The 19,077-nt window shown below is 42.1% G+C and overlaps 1 protein-coding gene across 1 annotated transcript in view; it reads right to left on the reverse strand.

Moving 5' to 3' along the window:
* Positions 1-14,959: 14,959 nt before the first annotated feature.
* Positions 14,960-19,077, reverse strand: part of LOC136867119 (proton channel OtopLc) — a 261,050-nt gene continuing 256,932 nt past the window's right edge. The window contains exon 8 of the mRNA XM_067144223.2: positions 14,960-16,767. Within this exon, the coding sequence (XP_067000324.1) occupies positions 15,897-16,767 (871 nt within the window). The 3' untranslated portion in view covers positions 14,960-15,896. The remainder of the gene's footprint in view (positions 16,768-19,077) is intronic.

The raw sequence follows: 19,077 nt of genomic DNA on the forward strand, positions 1-19,077 counted from the left end.
ACTACATAACTTAAGTTATATAGTATTAAATTTCCGATCATGTATGTCTTATACATTGTTACCGTACCGGCTATGATCACAGAGACATTCATGAATTTGGATTTTTGTTAAGTCCATATCAGCGCAGAGTCACGAGAAAATGTGTAAACAGAATTTAATGAAAATCGGTATGTTGAGTCAGAGAATAAGGAACTACAGTCTACGTTATAAATAATTTTATAAGACGCCCTAATATCACACAGTCGAGAGAAAACTAAATGTGAAGGCCTACAATATAGAAAATTCATAAAATTGGTCAACAATAACGTTACATTGACCATTGTTTGTTGTGATGTGCTTTGTGTCCTCTGTTGCCGATGGATAGGATTACTGCTTAGTACCGAGTAATTTTTAAAAATTTGCTTTACGTCGCACCGACACAGATAGGTCTTATGGCGGACGATGGGATAGGAAAGGTCTAGGAGTGTGAAGGAAGCGGCCTTGGTCTTAATGAAGGTACAGCCGCAGCATTTGCCTGGTGTGAAAAATGGGTTCGAATCCACTATCTTCCGGATGCAAGCTCACAGCTGCGAACTCTAACCACATGGCCAACTTGCCCGGTCTACCGAATGTAACGGCTTGCCTGAATATTGGTGGGAAGTAGCTGAGGAGTTAGATAACTTTCTTCTTTAGCATGCCATTCCTCTGGTTCATAAATTTTCTCATACTACTGGTACCGGTACGTAACACATTGGTTCATCATAGCATTATTGGTATTCAGTCGCTACTCTGAGGCACTGATTGGAATGATCAGTGTGCATATTTAACGGAATAATTGCAGAGGAGCGTTCGCGACTCTCTGCGGCTGGTCTTTCCAGCTCTGGAACTTTGGACTGTTAGATCGGCACCGTAGTACTGTTCGTTAAAAGTGCGAAAATGTGCGGTTTTTCATTTGATTGAGTATTTTGTACGATAACATTGCCTTTTTCTTTGTTATTTGCTTTACGTCGCACCGACATACATACGTCTTATGGCGATGATGGGATAGGAAATGCCTAGGAAGTGGTCGTGGCCTTAATTAACGTACAGCTCCGGCATTTGCCTGGTGTGAAAATGGGAAACAATGGAAAACCATCTTCAGGGCTGCCGACAGTGGGGCTCGAACCCACTATCTCCCGATTACTGGATACTGGCCGCACGTAAGCGACTGCAGCTATCGAACTCGGTAACATTGCTTTTAATTGCTACAATCCCACTGACGTTTGTGTAATGACCTACTGTATGTTGACTTCAGTTAGGAAAACCACAAAGTCAGTCTTTCTGAGAATCCCGTAGCGAAGCACGGGTACATCAGCTAGTTAAGGTCTAAAAGAGTCTTCGTCAATTTCCTTAAACTGCGACCAGGAAGGAAGCCAATCTTTTAGTTCACCTCCGAATTTCTTCAATTCCAACAAAGGCAGTTTGTATGAACGTTTAACTTGGAGTGACGAGTTAGAATTAACTAATATTGCAGTTGCTTCTGAGTTCCGAACTTCAGTTCAACAGTCTTAACCTTATAAAATTTGAACTTACACTCGTTGACCATATTGTCTTCTTTGCCTAACTCGTCATCCCTAACCTCCACGTTCTCATTCATATTAGTGAAGAGTATCCACACCTGTTAATTCATGATATTTCGTTTCTAATAGATCCATATGTGCACTAATACTTTCCGTACCGTATCTTTCTCCGGCATCTGCAGTAACGCGTCAAGCTCATTGTATACAGATCTAGGTTATTGATCGCCGTAATACCACTCTTGATTTCTTTGTCACTGCTATATTGACTTTCATGCTAGAGATACTACTGTACTTATGAAACTGTTTCTATGATTATATAACTGTCTAATGTCCTGTCGCGGTCGCTAAATGTTAGGAATGCACTTAAAAAACGAGAAAACACGAGTACATTTCCTCAATAATCGAACACATTTAACTCACACACATGGAAAACATCTTGCGAACAAAAACAACAACAAAACACTCAATACAAAAACATTCTACACACACAAAACAGTTGAAAATAATCGATATTATTCAAGTCTTAGGCGTATTCCTACAATTTGACTACACATTCAGTTCGCGCTGGTTCCCGGTGGCGAGTGGACGTGCCTATCGGTGCTAGCGTATTAATCGGTATAGTGTGCGAGTAGGTTCGGTTTTGGTATGGTGTTCAAGTTTCTTCGCTTCCTTGGGAGTGGCGTGGGAGTCTTGTGAGTAATTATATGTATTAATTTCCCAACTCCCTCCGAACCTTATGGCGGAGTCGAGTGGGGGACAGAGTATGGAGGAGAAGTCAATTGAGGTAGATAGTCGTGAGTTCTCTTTGGATAACACCCTCGTGTTAAATGACCCAACCCCACTTGATAGTAACCGTGCTCCCTCTCCTAATGTTGATGTGTATTCTCTGAAACCTGACACACAGACATATGATGAGACACATACGGGACCCTACGTAGTATTTGTGGAGGCCATTGCTGACGGTAAGAAATTGGGCAGCATACATCCCATGGCTTTGGGAAAAAAATTTATGATCGTAAATTTGAGGGTATTACTCGACTTGCTCGGCGAGGTCGCCATAGGATCCAAATTGAGTTTAATTCACGAACAAAAGCTAACAATTTTCTCACCAACCCTATCTTAAAGGAAAAAAAACCTTATAGCGTTTATTCCTTCCGCGTCACCATATAAGATAGGCGTTATTCGAGGGGTTGATAAAGATTTATCGGTCGAGGAAATTTGTAAGGTTGCTGAATCAACCCCCCCCCCTTAGTCGAAGCACAGAGAATGAACCGACGCTCCTTTCAGGATGGCCGCGTCAGTTACATTCCAACTGGTACCATTAAACTCACGTTTCGCAGCCAGACTCTCCCTGCTTTCATTTCCATCTACCGGGTTCGTACCCAGGTCGAACCATTTGTTTTCTAGCCGACGATTTGCCGGCGATGCCAACGGTACGGCCATACCAGAAAAAACTGTAGGGCTCAACTCCCTCGATGCGCTAATTGCGCACATGAACATGAAACTACAGAATGTAAGAATTCTACCCGACGTTGTCTCAATTGTTCAGGAGAACATTCCGTGGGTTCCCTTCAATGCCGAGAACATAAACGGCAACAGGAACTGAAAAAAAAGCAGGCGTTGGACGTCCCTCAGTTATCCTCAGCGTCCTTTTTTACTCCGACAGCCAATCGATTCAACCCCCTTTTGACCTTACACAACTTTCCTCCGCTTCCGAGCACCTCGCCGTTTCCTCAACCCCAGCCGACGAGAAAGCGAAAATTTACGGCGGTCGTTTCATCGCCTCCACCTAGTCCGGATCGTTCGCCAGGTTACGATGTCAAGGGATATCGTGCTCTTCTCAAACAGCCTCCCTCTGTCACAACTGCTATACGTCCTATACCTTCCATATCGGGGACGAACCTCCCGGCCACTTCCAGACATGTAGATTCTACTGTATACTCCAAGCAAGACAGTTCCCGGGCCTCGAACCCGGTATCGGCTACCATTACCGTTATTTCAAACAAACTCTCTGCTTATGCCCGGGCGGCTGAAAACGATGCTAAATGGTCTAAAATGCTCCTCACCATGCAAGAGGAAGTGCAGTCACTACTCCATTCATTAGTATCATTTATATCGTTAAATGATCATTCTTCAGTGGAATGCACGTAGCGTAGTTCACAAGAGACGTGAATTATTCTTACTCATTGATTCTTATAAACCTCATATCATTTTCCTCGGTGAAAGTTGGTTGGCTCCGGCCAAACATTTCCATATACCCCATTATACTGTTATTCGTCATGACAATTATGGTTTTGACGGGGCGTGTATTTTGGTCGATAACAGCCTACCATACTCGTCGGTATCATTAACGTATAAAATACCTGGTACACAGGCGGTCGCTATTGTGATCGACAGCATCCATTTTATTTCCATCTATTGCCCCCCGAGAATTCAAGGCACTTATGCTGATTGGGCGACTTTTTTCTCACACCTGCCGCACCCCTTTCTTCTGGGGGGCGATTTAAACGGGAACCATCGGAGTTGGGGATGTGACGTTTCGTGCCCTAAGGGCAATAAAATAGCTAAATTAGCGGCATCACATCATTTACGGATTTTGAATGATGGGTCACCTACTCGCGTTACGCCCCCTTCTACGCATAAAAGTGCTGTGGATTTAACTATCTGTTCGAGTAATCTGGCGCACCGTGTGGAATGGGAGGTCGTCAAGGACGCCCATTCCAGCGACTATTTCCCTATCTTTATTGGGTTGGCTGACAGTCTTCCCGCCGCTCAACCCCCGGTTAAAGTAAGCAGACGAATGCGCCACTTCAATTCTTCTCAGTTTCAACATTTTTAGTCCACAAGTTTGCAGCCTTAGGAGGTCAACCGGTGTCCTACAGTTCCTTCACAGCTATTATCACTGAATATCTAGATCTCTACCATCCACTACAACCATATTTTCCACCTAAATCTATCATTTATGCACGCTGGTGGGACGCGGAATGCACCGCCTTAATATCACGCCGGAAAGCAGCTTTGCGCTCCTTTCGACGTTTGGGTACGTTCCAATCTTATTTACATTATAAAGTCATAGTAGCACAATCGAAAAAGGTATTTAATGATAAACGCCGCCGAGCTTGGAAAACTTGCATTGCCTCGTTAAATAGGCAGACACCGTCCAAACATATATGGAGAGCAATAGCTGGTCTATCGAACCGCCTCCTTAATCCACCGTCTACTATACATTTCAATATGGATGCTTTGATAACCTTTTTTCATCACCTCACGCCGGATTCGGTAGACCCTCAGTATGGTTTCATTATCCCTCCTAGTTCCAATACCTTTTCGTCGCTCATGAGCCCAATTGACATAGAAGAATTAAATCTGGTTATCAATACTTCCAACAATTCGACACCTGGACGGGATGCGATCTCGTATTCCGTATTAAAGCAACTCCCCCTTCTAGCTAGGCAACATTTGCTTCACATTTTCAATCATTGCCTTGAGACGGCTCGAACCCCTTCCACATGGAATGACTTTTATCTCGTACCCCTGTTGAAACCAGGTAAAAATCCTCTCCTTCCTGATAGTTATAGGGGTATCTACCTGGTCCAATGCTTTAGGAAACTTTTCCAAAAAATTCTTCTGGAACGCCTCAAATGGTCTCTCGATTTCTATAACCTGTTACCAAAATATCAATTTGCCTTCCTCCCGGGTCGTTCTACCTCTGATGCCATTAATCTTTTGGTTACAGATATCAGTTTAGCACGCTGTCGGAAGGAACCTTTGTTGGCAATTTACTTTGATCATGTTGACCTAAAAATTCTACTCCAAAAATGGCTAAATTACAATTTTCCGCCGCTTTTTATTAATCTCCTATTGAATATGCTAAGGCACAGATCACTTCAACTCAAACACTTCCCACAAATCTCAGCACGTATGACCTCTACGGGGCTCCCTCAGGGGGATATCCTAAGTCCTATTCTCTTCTCAATCTATTCGATGTCCCTCGAGAACATTATTACACGCAGAGCACGTATTATCCAATTTGCTGACGATCTCGTGATATATCTCAGTCTTCCACAACTTGAAGAGGTTTATAAGTCATTACATCTGACGTTACCACAGTCTAATATAGACAGTCGCGAAGCTCGGCTTATTTTTTTCATCCATGCGACTGCAGCGCTCCACGTGGCCAGCAAGCTGCCGGTCTTCTGGGATGTGTAAGTTGTATACGTTTTGCGAGGTAAGCGTGAGGTAATTACATTATAGATGATCGGTTTACTATTAAATTGACATGGTATGTATGACACCGGAGCTATCATTCTTTAGGCTTTCTAAAGATCCTGAACATTAAAGCCTTAATTACAGTTTACATTTTCGGATAAGAGAACAAGATAAGTAGGCATTTCGTTCATCACTGATTCAGGAATATAACTCATAGTGAAATCCATCCTATTATATGAACCTAAATAATGTTTTAACACAACCGTAACCTCTAACACGTAGCGGTGTTTTGATTTTCAATGTGTAGAAAATTGCTTGTCGCCTCTGTGTAGTGGTTAGTGTAATTAGCTACCACCACCCGGAGGCACGGGTTTGATTCCCGGCTCTACCACGAAATTTGAAAAAGTGGTACGAGGGCTGGAACGGGGTCCATTCATCCTCGAGAGGTTAACTGAGTAGAAGGGAGTTCGATTCCCACCTCAACCATCTTCGAAGTCGTTTTCCGTGGTTTCCCACTTGTCCAGACAAATGCCGGGATGGTACGTAAGTTAAGGCCACGGTCGCTTCCTTCCATCTCCCTTGTCTATCCCAATCTTTCCATCCCCCACAAGGCCCCTCTTCAGCATAGCTAGTGAGGCAGCCTGAGCGAGCTACTGGCCCTCCTCCCCAGTTGTATCCCCCGAACCAAAGTCTCACGCTCCAGGACACTGCCCTAGAGGCGGTACAGGTGGGATCCCTCACTCAATCCGAAGGAAAAACCGACCCTGGAGGGTAAACGGATTAAGAAAGGAAGAAAGGCAAGAAAATTGCTTGTAAATGGTAGGGGGGATGATTTATTGAAGAAAAATGTGAACTATTTGTACAATAACATCACGTTATGTGCCAATCATTTTGCAGACAGCCAGTTTATGTCAGCAAAGAAAAAGAAATTAGTATGGAATCTCCGCAGATTTCTTCGAACCGAAAGCCCGTCTCAAAGGAGCACAACACACAGTCATACGTAGCACCGCCTCAGATAGGTCTTATGGCAACAGTGGGATAGGAAAGGGCTTGGAGCGAGAAGGAAGAAACCATGGCCTTAATTAAGGTACAGACTGTTTTGACAATGGGAAACCACGGAAACCCATCTTCAGGGCTGGCGACAGTGGAGTTCGAACCCACTATCTCCGAAATGTAAGCTGATAAGCCGCCCAGCCACTTGCACGTTTGTCAGAGGAGCCGAGAGAACATGGACTGTATGCTCACTAACTTCTATGTAGTAAACTATTAATTCCCTAATGTTAATACTTGATTTTCCACATTAATGCCGAGAAGGTACTAAGTCATTAGTGTTGAAATTATTTGTGAAACTAAGATTAGATTATCTTGTGATATTTTGCAATGAAAGTTTTCAGTGTCATAAAACAAAAAAGCTCAAAATCCAGCCATTTAGGTTCCTGAGATGTTTGAATATTGTTTGAATTGTTTTATAGTTCACTACTATTTTTATGATTTATGTGAAATTACCAAATTCAGTTCAATAATAGGATTTCGAAAATGGCTAAGACCTTAACTACAGTGGTATGATCAGCTGCTCCTTCGAAAATAAACTATTGTTGTTTTCCTTCGGTATTATTACCACGCGGTAGTCTAGTGTATCAACGTATTTTATTAAAATGCACGATTAATATATTTGTCGAGGTGGTTACAGTTTATAATTTACGTGGGAAAGTGCATTCAGCTGTTGGGTAGAGATCTGTTCCGAACAGTTAGAGCTTGCTGGCCGCTACGAGCGCTAGTGTTGTTCCGCCTGACAACAGGATGCCATTTCATTACTAAGTAGCTTCGCGACTGTGTATATTAGACTGTGACGTTACTGGACTTTGGAAAGATGCTCCATGATCATAACTTAGAGCAGGGCCTCTCAGGGTGCATGCGCGTGGTGCATGCACTGTGCACGGTGCAAAAGACGACTTGGCTTGGTTGACCAGAGTGCAGACCCCCCACTCCTCGATTTGGAGCAATAGCGATTACTCTCTCTTTCCTCACGCCTGTCTCGCTCGCTCCGCTTGTCTCCCTCTGCCCCACTTGCGCCGTAGCGCTCCAAATCCGGGCTGACTTGAGCCGAGTATAGGCGAGTTGAGCCGAGCTTAGCCGAGTAGCCCAGAGACGAAGCGTTGATCCGAGCCATGCCGAGCGGCAGCGATGCACAGTGCACGGAGCTCTTGCGCCTCTATCTGCACGCGTGAGATTTTGGGCGTTTGAGAGGCCCTGACTTAGAGGTATCTTTCGCCAAATGTCGTGCGATTGTTTTCTCTTGGGCTCGGCGTACAGATCACCCGCCTATTCGCTTCCAAGGGTTTTCGATCCCGATAATCCAGTCTACTAAATATCTTGGTATTTACCTTGACCGGAAATTACTATGGCACTCCCACCTCAAATACCTGGTGGATAAGTCCTTTCCTAAAAAATCACTCTTTGTTGCCCTACGACATAGATCTTGGGGATCCGATCCCAGTACGATGCTTCTGTTATATCGTAACATTATTCGATCGTCTTTGGATTATGGCTCGGGGTTTATCGACACGGCGGCCAAGAAAAAACTTAATCACTTGGATTCACTGCAAGTACAATTTGTTAAACTTTGTCTTGGGGCTCTACCATCTTCCCCCAACAATGCCACCCTGGTTGAAGCTGCGGAATTCCCCTTAAATCTGCGGCGAAAATTGCTAGCAACCAAGTTTATTCTCCGGACTTTATTTCTAAACTCTCACCCTCTCATCCCTAAATTATCTTTGCTCGTTCGTTATTATCAAGATATGGGTACTCCGTTACACAGATTCCCCGCGCTGGCTTGGGCTTATTGGAAATTTAGCTATCTTCGCAACTCTATTCTGCGTAACCCGTCCACAGCTAACTACATTTTTCCCTTTCAGGCAAACTACTATGTTCCTGACATGATACTCCCCACGTCAGGGGAGGTCCCATCTTTTGGCCTGGCTCGGACACAAAGTGCTCGGAAATATGTCCATCACATTTTGGCACAGGATGTTCACACATTAGCATCAGTCTTCTATACTGATGGGTCCAAAATTTGCACCCCCCCCCCCCCCCAGGTGTGGGGGCGGCCTTTTTCTCCCCAGATCTTGTTCTAGGTAAACAATTCTCCCTCCCGTCGGAGACTTCTATCTTTACGGCTGAAGCTTTCGCCATTCGTCAAGCCCTCTTATACGTTAAGTACTCCCGCCTTGAAACTGCCTCTATTGCTTCTGATTCCTTGAGTGTGCTTCAGGCTTTACACAATCCCAATTACCGCTCACATTGGTACATTCAAAATCTTCGAAAAATTTGTTTCAATCTCCATCAACGAGGTAAAAAGATTAAATTTATCTGGGTTCCGGGTCATTCCCATATCACTGGTAATGAACAGGCTGATCGCTTAGCGCAGTCTGCTGCGCATGGTCAGGGTGTGGCGTTTTATTTGATGTTGCCCTTCATGGAATTTTGGAGCGGTTGTTGCGAGACTTTACGACAGATTTGGCAGACTGAGTGGAGTAACCCCGCGTGTCGAAAAGGACGGAACTTATTCACAATTCTTCCGAATGTCCCACGTTCTCCGTGGTTTACAAAACATCCTTATACTCGACGTCATATTACGAATCTTGTCCGTTTGCGGCTTAACCACATGTGCACGCCGGATCAATTATTTCGGATGAAGTTGGTCGCGTCTAACCTCTGTCAGTGTCGTACGTCGATTGCTACCATTAATCATCTACTTTTTCAATGTCCGTTACTCGAAATTAGCAGGCGTAAATGGTTACAACCTTTTTTTCGCACACAATTCGCGTTACCCACTCAATTGACGTGTTGGATACTCGATCCCACGCCCACTACGGTAATTGCCCTCTCGAATTTCCTTTATGACACTAACTGTTTACTGTAGGTTCGGTGTTGTTGTTTTTCTTTTCCCCCTTATGTGTCGACCTGGTCTAGTTTGTGATTGGTAGAAAGTCGCCAAGTATCGGTCACTCTGGCGTGAAGTCTAGTACCTTGTGTCCTTGTGCTTTCCCTGTGTGGTAGATATGTAGTTGAATTCCTTATCCCCTTTTTTACATTTTCCACATTCTGTTTCCGTCTCCTCCATCTTTTGTGTTTGTTTAGAGGATGCGTGGCTGGCTATACCGCTCCCAAGCGAAGCCCATCAAATTATACGATCAAGACAAGACAAGACAAGACTACACATTAACAAAATAACAGACACTAGATAGAACTTGTCTCAGCTTTATCCTTGGCTTTGACAAAATGAAAGTGATGCTAGTAATGCCATTCCTTCTGCAGCCAGTCCCTGCTATGAATGGTGTGGAAAATATTGCTCATAGGGTCGGTTGGTGCATGCATTTCAGTGGGCTTGGCAGACTGATATGTAATAGCAACTTCTGGCTCGGTGAGGAAAGCAACGGGAAACTACCTCACTCCTCATTTCCCTAGTACGCCTCTGCAGTGATGCCTAGGCCATCTATGACAGCCGATGGCGGAGCTGTTGAGGATCCAACCAGTCTTCGGGCTGAGGACTAAACATACATACAGATATAACTGCACAAGACACATTTACTGAGTGATATGACGCTGTACGAATTGGTTAGCCGCAATGAACGACTTTTTGTGCGTATTTCCACCAAGTATTTTTATTAATAATTAGAGAAATTAAAGGAACAAATTAGCTGAAAAAGCAATATGGACTAAAAATTGATTTTTTATAATTCCTAGTTTCAGGCGATTTTTTAAATAGCTGTTACTGTAGGTTCTTCAGTCTGCCGTAACTGTAAAACAATCAGGTGGCTAAAATGGAATATTTTTTCCTCCATAAAGTGTGGGGGAGGGCAAATGCCCCCCTTCTCCCCCTAATCGCCGCTACTGATTATTGGTAAAAATACTGATCTTACAACTCAAAATCTGCTTTGCATTATGGTACTGTACTTTTCTGTTGTTAAAAAAGACATTCTTTCTAAATTTTATTGTATTTTGAAACCGACTATTTGTGATGCAGAAACCATTCACAATTCACTAAGAGGAAAGCTTGAAAATGATATCTTTAATCTTGAAAACTTAGTAAGAATTGGGGTGGATGGTGCAAGCATAATGGTAGGTGTCAACAGTTCTGTAACAGCTCTTCTGAAACGCATTGTTCCTGACCTTATCGTGATGAAGTGTGTGTGTCATGCTCTCCAACCTTGCGTCTAAAAATCTACTGAAACTTTTCCGGGTCAGTTGGAGTTTCTAATCATGGAAACCTCCAAATGGTTTTCCTATTGTCCTAAGAGACTAGGCCATTACAAATAGCCGTTTAGAACAATGAATAATAATCGCAACCCGTGTGCTAGGTTGGGCTCATCAGTTGGTACCTAGCACACCTACCAAGATGCTGGCTAGTGCATACCGTGGAGGCCACTGTGTAGGCTACTTGAAGCCACTGGCAGTGCCAATGCATTATGAGAGACTTTGTCTCATTACCAAAAACTGATGCCTGCTTGGCCATCAGATGATATAGATCTTGATTCCCCCGGGGGCGAAATGCTGGCAACCAGGAACGAGTTAGCTGGAAAATTTATAATGTCCAATAACGGACCATTTATATTGGCATTATAAATTTACTCATTCAGGACAAATATTTCAGAATCCCATGGGAATCAGCATCTATATCATCTGATGGCCAAGCAGGCATCACTTTTTGGTAATGAGACAAAGTCTCTCATAGTGCATTGGCACTGCGAGTAGCTTCAAGTAGACTACGCAGTGGCCTCCATGGTATGCACTAGCAATCGTCTTGGTAGGTGTGCTAGGTACCAACCTGATGAGCCCAACCTAGCACACGGGGGCGAAACGCTGGCAACCAGGAATGAGCTGGAAAATTTATAATGTCCAATAATGGACCATTTATACTGACACCATCATAACTTAATCTATAGCAGATTTTAAAAAATGAACTTACAGTTTCATCTGCTGATGCTTTGTGACGGTACAGTCATGGTTTTCACAAAAATACACTGGGACTAACTATTTGTTTTTTACTTAAAAAGCCTAATCTAAACTAATCAGCAAAATTTAATTGGTACTTTACCGTCGTTGAAGTTTTATAGTTTCACTCGCATACTGAGAGTACAGTACACACATCAACGACAAACGAGGGAAAATATTTGTCACGACATATAACACACATTATATACATGAAGAATGCCACAGAACTCGCGAAACCTTCACTTATAATCCAAGAGGAACACTACAAAAATTCACTATATACCACCATCACAGACAACCATTCGCGCTTAACTCTGTGTTCATGATGGGAAACCTAAATATTTTTCTGCGGCTTTCGGAACTTATACTCTACATGTGCCATCAATGAATTGATCGAAAAAAATGTATACATGCCAAAAACCAAGACTAAAATATATTCATCTGTATTACAATTGATTTCATATACTGACTCTATTTTTATTAGCAAGACAGTGTGCAAGTGGCTATACTGTTAAGATGTTGATATTTTTCTTGCAGTCTCTAGTGTGTTGCGCTGAAAACTTTGAGTGTCAAGTATTAAAACTAACACCCCTTACCTAAGCTAGCTGGCCTGTCGCCGTAAATTGCTGTCAGGGGATAGGGTACAACTCCGCCTCGAGGAAGCTTCAAGTGCATGTGTCACCCAAGTGACCTTAAATTTCGCTGGGGGTAGCTCTCTATCACACCGGCAAGGAAACCCAGCTTGCTGGAGAAGCTGAACTGTGGTAGTCTGAGTGGATTGTCGAGACAGCTGTACTTGGCTTGGCTTAGATGTTCGCAATTTTTTAAACATAATAAAAAGCGTTCTAAGGAACCGGTAATTAGAAAATATTAATACAGAGTTCTTTGGGGTTCAGTGTACGCCATTGGTATTTAGGATGTAATTTTGAATGTTTGGCGCAAACTCTGAAACCTGATAATGCAACGACGTTCACGAAAGATGCAAGAAGTTCTTAATTGAATTGTACAAGGAAGTACAGGAATGATTACCAGAAAATATAGCAACTTTACAGACAATGACAGTATGCACTACATCCTTCTACAGCAACATCTCAGAAGAAACCTGAAATACTTCACCTTGTCTCTAATTTCAGTGGTCCTATAGTAGCTGGGGACATAGAAAACATTGTCTCAGAATGGAACAGCCTCAAAGATAAACAATGGCACAACACATCAAGTACCAGGGCTTTCTGGGCAGAGGTTCTTCAGGACAAAGATGCAGCTGGAAATGATTGTTTCTGTAATATTGCTGATGTTACCAGTACCAAAAGCCACAGCAAAGCATGCATTTTCAGTCTTTTTGATTATAAAGAACAAATTATGGAACAGGTTATCATTGGAACTAATAAATGCTTTACTAGCAACTAGATATTATTTAATTAGGGGGTTAAAATATTGTAAGTTACTCGTTTTCAATCATCCACTCAAAGGATGAAACAATTCAATGTGTCCATGTATCATCACAAAAACGTTGAACTAAATGATGAAGAAGCAGAGGTGCTAGAGGATCTCAGCAAATTTTATGACTTCTGCAGCATCATTCATCAGGAATACAGGAAAGACAAACTTGTGAGTAGTTTTCTCTTAAACAGTAGCTTTGCATGGTTTCTAATATTTGCTTGTATGTTTCCAATCATCCTTTTGTATGCTACAGTACTTCTGTAGATGTTTGAAAATAGTGTGTTTTAACCAATGTGATGGTGGCGAATAATAATAATAATAATAATAATAATAATAATAATAATAATAATAATAATAATAATAATAATAATTTTTTTTTACGAGGGAAGTGTGCGAAATCTTTCATTAGACACTTGTGAGTGTCCGCACTCCACAAGCGTGTGAGATTCCTACTCACTAAAACCCACACACCCTTTTCCCACGACGTATATCTCCGCCCTGGAACCGCTCTCGCATTACTTCAGGGCGGTATCGTGCTAATTTCTCAGGTTTCTTCTTCCTTATTTCTCCTTACTGCCGTTCATGAGCATTCATATCTCTCTTTTTCTGACGCAGGATGCCTTCTACATATACTGCTATCTGATCCCAAGATTCTTGGATTCGTAGCATCGTCTGCACAATAGTTTTTGGCGTCAACTCTCTTTGCTCAGTATATAAACATCTTCTCTGAGTTGACCAATGACAGCATACGAAAAATGTGTGAAATACATCGTCTATATCATTGCAATACATACACGCCGAGTCGCTCGCTCTACCTACTCTATATAGAAATTTCCGGAAGTATCCGTGACCCGTCAATAGTTGCGTAATGTAAAAGTTAATCTCGCCATGAGCTCGGGGAACCCAATCAGCTAGGAATGGTATCAGCCGCGTAGTCCATTTTCTCCGAGGATCTTCCTCCCATCTTTGCTGCCACCGCTCCATTCATTGCCTATAAGCTAGCTCCTTAGCACGCTTCTTTCCGAGCTCTCCTTGAGTTCGCCAGACTTCCTGTCTCTCTAAGGCAAGTAAATCATTTGGTGTTACCGCTGCTATCGCAAGGACCGCAGGTTCAGATACTGTGTGATATGCGCTTGTAATACGCAAATAATAATAATAATAATAATAATAATAATAATAATAATAATAATAATAGTGGGCTGCCTGGCCAAGGCGGTAAAGGCATGCTCGGTTCGCCCGGAAGGACGTGGATGCGAATCCCCGTCAGGAATTTGCAAAATTTAAGAAATGAGATTTCCACTTCCGGAGGTGCATATGGCCCTGAGGTTCACACAGCCTACACCAAAAAGAGTACCACATTAATTCCTGGGGCAAAGGTGGCCGGGCGTAGAGCTAACCACTCTATCCCATCAAGTGCCGAGGTTGCGGATAGCGGAAGCCTTTACCTTCCACCCCTCCAAGGGCCGTCATGGCCTGTACAGAGATGACTTTGCTTTGCTTTTTATTTTTGTTGTTGTTGTTGTTGAATTATATTAGTAACCTTCTCCATTTCCTCTCATTGGCATCCTCGCATGCAGGACGCTTCAATCTGTCTTTCTATAGATGTGTTGTCAAATATCATACTGCATTTCTTAATTATGAATCATTCTAATCACTGTACGTAGCTATGTTTTTCACCTCCTCTTTTTCTCTCTTCTTTTCCTCTAGGTTCTTATGTTCATGTCTTCTTAAAACTAAAATAAAATTGTAACTTTGTTTCAACATATTTTGTGTAAAAATTCTCAATTTATTAATACAATATATACAAATAATACATAGTATAGCTTCATATAATCTAGTTTTCTTGCTGAAGGCATAGGTTAAACTTACTATATACAAATTATACAATCCAATCACATCATTCTTTGGACATTAAAAATAAAAGGAAACATAATTTATTTCCCAAATTGAATGTCTTAATAACTATTAAAACATTTAAAATATTATTTACAATAGTTATGATTTTCCTTGATTTGTTTTAATTTTTTGTGAGCAATATTTCTTTTATGTTGTGAAGAGAGTCACAGTTTATGTTCACACATATTTATATTATTAAGCTTAATGACTTTGTCCTAATGGTTACCTTAGTCAGAACTTGAGCATATGCAAATTTGGATGCCATGGTACTTTTCGAAATGGCGTATTTGAATTCTTGGCATTCATTACCATTTCAAATATATTTGGTGCTGGTAATGTTTTTGCTTTTAAATATTCTGATACTATACAAGATGAACAATGGGAAGTGGAAACATGAGATTGATTGTGGTGATGATGATGATGATGATGATGATGATGGTGATGCTTTTTTCTCCTTGGTGGTGGCAGAGCATAATCTAACTCCAGAACCATAGGCCCTTGTGATGGTTCTAGACCTGACTGGTCTAGATACATCCAACTGACTGAGTCCATATATGAACGCATTAAAGCCCCTTTTTTGGGATTAGTATTGTAGGCTGGAGTATAAGGAAACTCAGCAAGGCTAGTAATTTTTTTTGGAGGTCTAGATCCTCGTTGAGTTGCTATGGTTGCTGGAAAAATTTCTAGAGTCATCTTATTATTTTCCTTGTTCTTCCTTGGTGGAGGATCTGGGCCTGTGAAATGGTGAATGCAAGTGCTTGGATATTCTGTCATTAAGTGCATAAATCCAGGCCGGTGTCTCCATTGTTGCCACCACCGTCAGTTTCCCGGATCCATCAGAGGGGTCCTGTATGAACGTTTCCAGACTTCCAGCAGGAGAACACAAGAGTGAAAACGATAAAATACCAATAATGGGAGGCCTATGCGTGAAATAACACCCCAGGCTAGGACACCAAAGAAACGTAGCTGGAGCTCTTGTGACATCCAACTTTGTGTCACAAAGGTGTCAAATGCCCACAAGACAGCATTGCTGCACAGCAAGAATGTAATAACCTGACGACCGGGTTTCAGCAACATTTGGTGTCGAGTGAGTGATGCTCTTCTCAAAGCTTCAGCTATCAGAGCACTCTGGGATGTAGCTTGAATGAGTTGCAATAAGCTGACTGCTATTAACATTGCATGCCGGCTCTGGAATGATGAATCTACAGCATTCTCCAGACCAAGACCTCCTGCTCCCACTACCATTCCAAAGATGGAGTACAGCTGAACACCTGTTGCAGCTACTGTAGCAAGAAGGGCATCTAGTGAGCTCGGCTCATGGCCTGTGAGGGAGAGACGACGTATCTGTACAAGTCCCAGCGTTGTCATAATACAACATAAACTGAGTATTGCAGACAATGCTCCAGTTGTTAGCCAGAATACTGTATCAGCTGGAAAACTCTCATCCTCTTTGACCACAAGAAAGATTATTATGACTACAATTCCTGCTACAAGACACAGAAGTCCTAAAAACAGGCCCTTACTAGCCCCAGAACAATCTACTGCCCATCCATTTGCTAAAGGTGTAAGTGACGTTCCTTTAGAAACACTGCAACTGTTGTTGTTGTTGAGGAGCTTCTTTTGTTTCAGCAGAATGCGTTGTCGACCAACGTTTTTCCCCATGATGAATGTCACAGCTGCAGCAATTAGGCTGTAACATATTGAAACAAGATTTGATGTAGAGAAGGATTAAAACAGCTCACCATACTACAATATTAATTGCTTTCTAGAAAAGGAAGATGTTGATGGTTTAAAAATGACTTTTTAATTTATTTACAAATATTCAAATACATTTCCAAAATTCAGTCGGTCTAGTCCTATAAAACTACATAACTACGTGTCTTAAGTGCTTCTGTTGAACACTGAATTATTTCTTCTTATTCTTTTTTTAATTATTACAAAGTAAATTTACCTAAGCATACAAGTCAACAAACCAAAATAAAAATTTTCCACTGGTGAAGGGAACCCGCCAAATGTAACAGCCCAATTTCCCAGAAACGTCACTCAGTGAAAGAGGGGTCGAAATAAGCAAACACACGTTTCATCTTATCTGTATACACTCCACTGTTTCCAAGATAATGACGGTCGAAGTTTCCGATATCTTTATGTGCCTTTCAAGTTCAACCGACGTGGTGGCGCAGCGCCCACCACCATGCTTCACACTTCCGCGCCCCGTGTTCAAGTCTCAACTAATTGTTGGTTTTTTTGTTTCATTTATCTATGTCCATTGATGATTAATACACAAATGTTTCTTTCTTTTTTTTTTTTTTTGCTAGTTGCTTTACGTCGCACCGACACAGATAGGTCTTATGGCGACGATGGGACAGGGCAGGGCTAGGAGTGGGAAGGAAGCAGCCGTGGCCTTAATTAGGGTACAGCCCCAGCATTTTCCTGGTGTGAAAATGGGAAACCATGGAATACCATCTTCAGGGCTGCCGACAGTGGGGTTCGAACCTACTATCTCCCGAATACTGGATACTGGCCGCACTTAAGCGACTGCAGCTATCAAGCTTGGTACGAATGTTTCTTAGCAAGTTAGTGGATACAAGGGCATCATGTCGGTAGTAAAATTACAACTGGGTTTCACAAAAAGTGTTATGCATTTATTATGTATAGCCTTTACATTATGTATGTTATCTTTCAGAGATTACAATGTTTTGTAAGTTCATTCTTATATTACTGCTTCAGGGAGATACGGTGCATTCCCTTGGATGATACCAATTGCAGAAACATTCCAAACCGTTAAAAAATATTGCACACCACAAGCATCGCACTGCGGCAGGTTAGCCACAATTATATTTCTGGGTAGGAATATCACTCGGGAAAGAAATGTTAATATTACTGAAGATTTCATATGTTGGCAATAAGCTTGCGACAAACTATGCATAACGGATCATTTTTTTCGAAAAGCAATTTCAAATAAGTTGTCTTTATTCTTTCTTAACCTGTTTACCTTCCAGGGTTGGTTTCTCCCTCAGACTCAGTGAAGGATCCCACCTCTACCACCTCACGGCAGTGTCCTGGAGCATGAGACATTGGGTTGGGGATACAACTGGGAAGGAGGACCAAGGTGCCCAGGCAGCCTCACCTGCTATACTCAACAGGGGCCTTGTAGGGGGATGATGGGAAGGGATAGACAAGGACGAGGGAAGGATTTGGCCGTGGCCTTAATTTAGGTACCATCCTGGCATTTGCCTGGAGGAGAAGTGGAAAACCACTTCGAGGATGGTTGAGGTGGGAATCGAACCCCCTCTACTCAGTTTACCTCCCGAGGCTGAGTGGACCCTGTTCCAGCCCCCTTGTCACTTTTAACATTTTTGTGGCAGAGCCGGGAATTGAGCGCAGGTCTCCGGGATTGGCAGCTAAACATACTAACCACTACACCACAGAGGCAGACATTTGATTTATTGAGGTTTTAAAATTCATTTACCAGACAGAACATATACAATAAGGACAACGATATTTTAAAATACAGTGAACAAAACCATTCATGTAATAATTATCAATGGTCAAAGTAAATAAATGAAAGAAAGAAACGCCAACAACAATTCATCAGGATTTGAACATGGGTCGCCATCGCAGTGGTTAAATTTGTTACACACTAATAGGCTTGTAAAGCACGTTGGAAACTTCGACCGTCATTTTCTTGGAAACGGTTGAGTGTCTACAGATAAGTCAAAACATGTGTTAACTTATTTTCACCCCTTTTCACTGAGCAAAGTTTCTGGGAATCGGATTTTTATACTTGGTGTGTTTCCCTCTTGAGCAAAAAGATGTTCGAAATGACACACTAAGGTTTCCTTTTTCTTGAAGTATGCAGTGTTGGTCTTAAGTTATTGCTTACATTGTATTTTGACCTTTATCTTTGTCATTTTAATGCACTGACAACATATAATAATTTTGGCACTTAAACATTCTATGTGTTTTCCACTTATTTTTTGTGGGCAGTAGACATCTAGAC

This window comes from Anabrus simplex, chromosome 3 (assembly GCF_040414725.1).
Source record: "Anabrus simplex isolate iqAnaSimp1 chromosome 3, ASM4041472v1, whole genome shotgun sequence".
NCBI classification, from domain to species: domain Eukaryota; kingdom Metazoa; phylum Arthropoda; class Insecta; order Orthoptera; family Tettigoniidae; genus Anabrus; species Anabrus simplex.